At 39.9% G+C, this 7,323-nt stretch overlaps 1 protein-coding gene across 1 annotated transcript in view; it reads left to right on the forward strand.

Moving 5' to 3' along the window:
• The window catches only part of LOC140233194 (neuronal acetylcholine receptor subunit alpha-2-like), an 8,654-nt gene extending 2,577 nt beyond the window's left edge, over window positions 1-6,077 (forward strand). Inside the window, exons 4-7 of the mRNA XM_072313307.1 lie at window positions 803-909; window positions 1,905-2,037; window positions 3,104-3,628; window positions 5,262-6,077. Coding sequence (XP_072169408.1) covers window positions 803-909; window positions 1,905-2,037; window positions 3,104-3,628; window positions 5,262-5,378 — 882 coding nt within the window. The 3' untranslated portion in view covers window positions 5,379-6,077. The remainder of the gene's footprint in view (window positions 1-802; window positions 910-1,904; window positions 2,038-3,103; window positions 3,629-5,261) is intronic.
• Window positions 6,078-7,323: the final 1,246 nt, after the last annotated feature.

Below are 7,323 nucleotides of genomic sequence, written 5' to 3' on the forward strand. Positions count from 1 at the left end.
AATCCACGGGGGGGGGGGGGCGTTCATAAAGTTGTTCTTAAAAATCACGAACGACTTAAGAACGACTGGAACACATTCTGATTGATTGATTGATTGATTGATTACTTTACTGTCCACTCTGGAAATTCTTTGTACATGGATATCACAACAAAATAAACATTCAATACATCACAGGTACGCCACAGACATAATTATCACAGAATACGAATAAAACTCACTCGTATTAACATACAATAACGCACCATAACAAAATAATACATTAACCCGACATTTACAACTATACAAAAACTATTAATATAATGATTATATCACTTTCATACAATTATTCAACTCATGAATATATTCATTAATATCCTTTCGTGTATCATCATTATACATCAAAAAATATATCATCTACAAATCCCAATATATATTTTTATAATTCACTCCAAAAAATCTCAAAAAAAATGTATATTATACCATTACCATGGCAGCGCCTTATCAAAATAACACAAAGTGTGTCTTACATAACTACATCTATAAATCATGACACATTCCAAATTTGAAATAACATTACTTAGATACTGTGCAAATAATTCACTTCACAAAAAAAAAATTACCATGGCGATGCTTTCTCCAACAAACACACACAAGAAACAAATGTGCTATACTTATCAGAACTTCAATAATTCAGCGCAAGAACTGATCACCAGTCGTTCTTAAGTCGTTCGTAACTTTAAGAACAGCTTTATGAAACACCACCCAGCAGATCTATCAGTAAGGTCTGATCTTTCTCTCGTTTTTTCATGGCCATGTCTTCAAGTCGTGGGATGATTCACGACTGTCTTGGAATCCTGAGGAGTTCAACGTCTCCGAGCTGGAGATTTCCGTCAAGAAACTATGGATTCCCGACATAGTGGTGACAAACAGGTTTGTGAAAGCGAACAACTTGGAGAAAACTAACTCTTTCTTTTGCTCTTGTTCCTGTCATTTTTATTGACAATGAACAAGGACTGAGGTGATTTATTTTTTTTTAATAAATCTTAGAAATTATCCCTTCTTATTTCCGTAGCAAGACTAACTCAATTAGTTTTTTTTTTTCAGATTCCGTACAGAGCGAAAAATACCACAACAGAAATATTAACCATCTCTGTTGCCCCTTCACCTATGTCGACTGTCCTATATACAGTGCACTCCCGTTATGATACGAACACGGTTATAACGAAATAAAAATTCAGGTCCCAAATTATAATCATAATATAGTCTTTAACTACTTTAATGGTCAGCTTTAACAAAATTTCGATATAACGAAATCAAACCGTCGGTCCCGAGGACTTCAATAAAACGGGGGAGCGCTGACATGGCTGTATATTTTACATAAAATTAATGTACGCCTATAGTTTTCATGAAAAGGCATGCTTATCATTATCTAACTGTGTAACAGTGTCTCCAGTTTGACAAGTCTTGAGCTGCATGGTCCTATTACGCTACAAGAGTCTCTAATATTGTGCATATAAAACGAACTATGAAAGAACTGGAGCTGGAAGTAAATGCGAAATGCTTCAAACGAAACTACAATGTATAAAGATATGTGTTGGATCGATAATTTAGTTTCTACAAACCATTCTTATTCAAAATCAAAGCATCGCTAGATTATTGCAATTCAACAAACGTCAATAGGGGATGCAGGCTTATACTTTTGACTTCATTCTGCCAAGAAATCTAGTGAAAATTTGTGGTTTGGTCATTTATTTTGGGAGAAAAGAGGCGTCCTGACATCACTCCATTGAATTCGGTTGATGTTCGCTATTCCGAAGGTTCTGTCATCCGAAAATGAAAGTTTCGTTTTTGTCACTGTTTCGTGAAATCAATGTGGAAATTTGTTGGAGTTAGTTTTTCGAATTTTTTTCATCGGTTTTCTACAGCTTGGGTTCTAAAGACTTAATACCTGACCTGAATGCACGAGTCTATTACACTGGACATGTGATGATCTTCCCAGCGTCTGTCCTCAAGACCACCTGTGTGTTTGATGTCTCTATGTACCCTTACGACACACAGGTATGTCGGAATAATCTCCTTCTTGAAATGACCAACACTTCAGATAGTTTCTTTTCTTTTTTTTTTTTTTTAATTGCGAACTGTATTCACGGTAGTCAAATTCTGGTTTTTAAATTGATTTATATGATGCATATATTAAGAGGAATGAAACGTAAATAGACACGTGGATTGATATCATTGGATGCAGCAATACTAGTATTTATAGTAGCACACATCAATGAAAGTTTGAGGAAAATCGGACAATAAATTTATTGAAAGGTTACGAAGTTTTGGTGCCACCATCGCTGGATGAGAAGACTACACTGACAGCATTTTCTGACGTCATGTATGGAAACTATACTAAGTGTAGAGAGAATTTAACTAATTTTTTTTTTTTTTGATAAGAGGTCAACATTCCCTCGATTTGTTCCTGACATAAAAATGCAAAGGGTAATATAATTTCCCTCGCTCCCCGAAATAGGTATATAAGGAAAGTGTTCCTTCATAATGCTAGAAAGGCAAGAATTCTTCTTAGCGTTTTTCAAGTGACGTTACAAAATATTGTTCTCTTTTCATTCAGCGATATGGTGGCACCTTCGCTTTAAAATTTACAACTTTTCAATGAACTGTCCATTCTTCTTCAAACTGTCACTGATGTGTTTTACTAATTGTATTGCTGCATTCACTCAATCCAAATGTACATTTTGGTTTTATTCCCCTAATAACAACAGACAATAAGTGCCTGTCTGTGATGTGTGTTTCATTATTTTCGTCTGAAGAATATCAAAGTGTACCCATTCATAACAGAAGTTTACCGATTAGTGACACACCATTTTATATAAGACCTACATGAGTAATTTGATGCATCATAGCGTTGGTGCCAAGCATTATCGATATACCAAAATTGAATCACAATTATCTAATCAATCTAGAGATCGTTATCGAAAATGTTATTTCATATATTCCCAGTGTCCCTGCAACAAGTAGAAATGCTTAAATTGAAAGACGGGCCACATTATCATTATCTGCATTATGTTTCTGAATCATAAACACAGATATTTTTTCCTTTCGTCACTTTAATGTCCAGGAATGCATCTTAACATGGCTATCGTGGACGCAAAGTACGCACACCATCCGTTTGTCTCCTCTCTTTGACCATGTAGACGTCGGAAGCTATCGTCCGAACCCTACTTGGGAACTCGTCCGCGCTCCCGTCGCGGTACGTCAGCAACTGTACGAGTGCTGCCCGGAGGAGTACGAAATGCTCGACTGCACGATCGTCATCAGACGCAGAAATGCCAGCGCCCTCGTTGGACCGGCCGTCATCAACGTCTGGCTCATCGTTGCCGTCTTCTTCATGACGCCGGCGGCTTACGGAAAGCGGATCATCTTCGCTGGGCTCGTGTTCGTCGCCCTGGTCGTGCAGGCAATGGCGCTCAGCGGAGAAGTGCCCGCTTACATGACCACGAGACTCGGACGGTATCTGCTGGCTGGCATGGTGCTCTCTGCCATCATCATCGTCATCAATGCCCTCCTGTTCGCCTGCAATGCCAGTACTAGTAGTCCCGCATCTCGAAGTCATGTCCGTGAACATCTAGTTCTACAGGAGAAGGTTCGTTGTCATCTTTTTTAATGATTCTGTTTATGCGACATTTTTTTTTTTCATATTTCGAATTTCGTCCTATATTCTAATCTCCTGACCATTTGATCCATCAGCAAGAACTTGAAAGTGTAACTCGAACCATACCAAATAACAGCGTACATCTGCATACAGGAGTCACCATCTTCTATAAATAATTGCTGAAAGCATTAATGAATCTTATCTGAATAAGATCTTCAACAAGGGTAGTAAAACGTATTTCCACAAGCAGAATAGGAAATTGGTGTGTGTTGGTATGAAGATATTTGCAGATTCAGTATGATAACATCATTTGAATTCAGGTGCACACATACCACGTAGAGATGGGACGATTTTACTCAAGAAGAATCGAAATATCCAGTTTATGAAGAAAATCACAGCACGAATAGTAATAATGACTGCATGCAACGTATAATTGATTTAATTTAACACCAAAGTAACCATTCTTCTGATGTAGAACATGACATACTTCAGAGTTTCTCTGCCTCTTCTTGCTATATCATTCTCTGCTCTGTGAGTGTCCAATTCCAAATTGTACAAAATCTTCTATCTACTCTGATAAAATGAAATCACGAACTGCAACATTCGCATGCGCTCGATAATGCTGCCACAAAATGGCGACTTGTTACTCATGCACAATAAATAGCGCAGTGTCTATAGGGCGCCGAGGAAAAGTAACGGCCCACTATGTTCGGCAACTCAGTCCGCAGGAGCAGCGAAATGTAGGCCCTAAAAGCCGTGTCACACCTTTCCGGGCAAGCCTTGCGTGCGACTTGCAAAGAACAATTTTACCGCCCGGAGGTCCCCGCAGATGACCCGCACATGACAGTACCTAGCACGTATCTCACCCGTAGTCGCCCGGAGGAATTCCTCTGAAGGAATGGCAGAAGTCTCACAGAATGTCATTATCTTGGCTGCATACGGGGACTGCGAAGCACCTGTGTGGGAGTTGCCTTCGAGGCGCTGCTGCTAAGGGCCTCCTACTGGCGTTCTGCGTGGACCTCTCAGGGCATCCCCGCGACTCACCCGGAAAAAGTTTTGGTCATCCTCAAAACTTGGCTGCGGTTAAATCGGACTTGCGTGCGCACCTCCGGGCAACTACAGGCGAGATGCGCGCTTATAGGTACTATTAGGTGCGGACCAACTGCGAAGAGCTCCAGGTAGCAAATTTGTTTCCCCGCAAGTCAAGCCGCAAAACTTCCCCAGATACGGAATGACAAGGCCTTGAGCATGCTCAAAACTTGTGAGTCGTGGGGGTTCGCTCGCAGAAGTACACGCAGAACACCAGTAGAAGGTATTAGTAGCACTAGTCTACTAGGTAAGAAACAAGTGCGAAACTCGCAAACATTAGTTGTCCGACCGCGGAAAATCTCCTGCGTGCTGGAAAATCCCTCCTCGCAACAAGCCCGCGTAGCTTGCCGGGAAAGGTGTGACACGGTCTTAACATTTGATTTAGAGTGCATCCGAGGAAGTTCTGCAACAAAACATAGCTGAGGTATGTATAGCTGTGAGACTTCGTTCGAAATAGCCATCATTGGTCCTGAAATAAGAAGTATTTTGTTGTTTTCTCTGTCTGTCTGTCTGTCTGTCTGTCTGTTTCTCACAGGACGAGACACCAGCAAGCGACGACAGACGGCGTCGCACTTGTCTGTTTGTCGACATCGGTCTCCTGGTCGTGACGATGCTGCTTCTGGCTGTGATCACTGCAGCCCTTTTCATCTGAACGATTCAGACAACGACGTCAGTGAAACTGTACATAATAATTTTATATTCAAAGCACTGGAATATCGCGTTAAGTTCAGCAGTCGCGTTGCTTGTTAATGAAAATTCCAGGGATTGATTTTTGTAAAATTAGGTCAGTATTATTTCCTCGATAAACAGATTCGCCGTTCATTTTATAACAGTATTGGACATTTTGCTAATGCAGATTTTAATCTGACTGCACGTAGACAAAAGAGATTTTTCCACCTCAACTTTATACTACTCAGTATACAATGTGATTAAAAGTATATTCTAAGATTTTCAATGTGTAGATATAATGTATGTACAGGGCATCATCTTTCCTAACAATTTTGTGGGTTTAACGGGAGCAAATGATTCAATTGGAACTCAAAGGGCATTACTTTGATTTGCTGTTTCAATTTCAAATCAGCTTTCCTGTGTACAAGCAAAAATATTTACCGTGTTTCAAAATTTCGATATCCGTGTATTGCAAAGGGTAACAGCCGTCATAGTTATATTGTTTTCGGATTAATGCCATCTTTGAGAACTTCACCATTGGTGCCGTGATGTAACCTGGTAGGCAAATTGACACAATGGTTCTTTGACCCTCTAGAATCTCCTCATGTATAATAATTATCGGTACAAGACCAATCATGTAACTTTCAGATATTTTAACTTGACTATGAAATCATTAAAGAGAGAAAATTTGAATTCAAACTGAAGTGTCTCTGAGTTTGCAATGCTTTAGAAGAATTAACACAATACATAAATTGTTTAAATCTATCGATTTCGTTGCTGGAAAAAGGTCGGTGATTACGCATTAAGTTCTAGACACCGGCATAGCAATTTAAGGGAGGAGCGATGGGGCGGTCGCCGTCCTAAGATTGAGAAGGCGGAAAAAAAAGGGGGAGGGAGTTGTGTGTGCGTGTGGTTAGGCCGCCGCCTTTCAACCTTCTTTAAATTGATATGAATTCATGTGTGTACGAGGAAAATAATGAGGAGTACTTTCAAGTGGATAAGTAGGCATACCGGACGTGCATTCCTCCTTTTTCTTCTCGATCTGTAACAGAAACCGTTTCCTTTTTCTCTTCAGCAGATTTTGTTGTTGTTGTTGTCGTCGTCGTCGTTGTTGCTGTTGTTGTTGTTGTTGTGAAATATGTTTGCATTTTGTCGTTCTGTCTTAAGCGCATATTACGAGCCGAGATGTGCGGTGAATGCGATGCTAGCCTACAGAGACCGTACAAAGCAGCGCGTGATGATGTCACAATAAGTGCTTTTGTGACATCATTTCACAAATAGTGTACTGTATTTGGAAAATGTCATAAAAAGTGGAGTCATTTTTCAAATAGCAAAAAGTCAGGATATCATGGAGAGTAAAACATTCGGGGTATTTTGGTGGATTCCTTCTTTATAGAAACGAGGAGAATGAATCAAGTCAAACATAGGGGCCTACATCAACACAAATTATCACTCAATGCGACTGATAGCACCTACATAACGAGCTCGACTCCTAAAAAGCTGTAAGTGCCCACAATCAACACTGTCGAGTGTACTTATTTGACTCAAAGAGAGCTTGTACCGTGTTACAGTTACACCTCTCCACAAAGGCACTGGTTGTTCTTGGTCTTGCTATATACTTGAGCACGCGCATTATTATGATCAGGTTACAAGAAATATGGTGGTAGCAAAGATGATAGAGCGGCGCTCTATCATCATACGGGAGATTTCAACTCAATTTGAACATAATGTATTTTGAGCTTAACACTAAGATATCGTAGTCTAGAAACGATATCTTTGGTGGTAGTAGATGTACAAGCAACAATGCGCGAAACGACTATGCACATCATATCTTTCTGTTTCATGTATGTGTGTGTGTGTGTGTGTGTGTGTGAAAGAGAGAAAGAGAAAGAGAGAGCGTGTGTGTGTGTGTTGTTGTTGTTGTTTAT

The sequence above is a fragment of the Diadema setosum genome, chromosome 9 (assembly GCF_964275005.1).
Source record: "Diadema setosum chromosome 9, eeDiaSeto1, whole genome shotgun sequence".
NCBI classification, from domain to species: domain Eukaryota; kingdom Metazoa; phylum Echinodermata; class Echinoidea; order Diadematoida; family Diadematidae; genus Diadema; species Diadema setosum.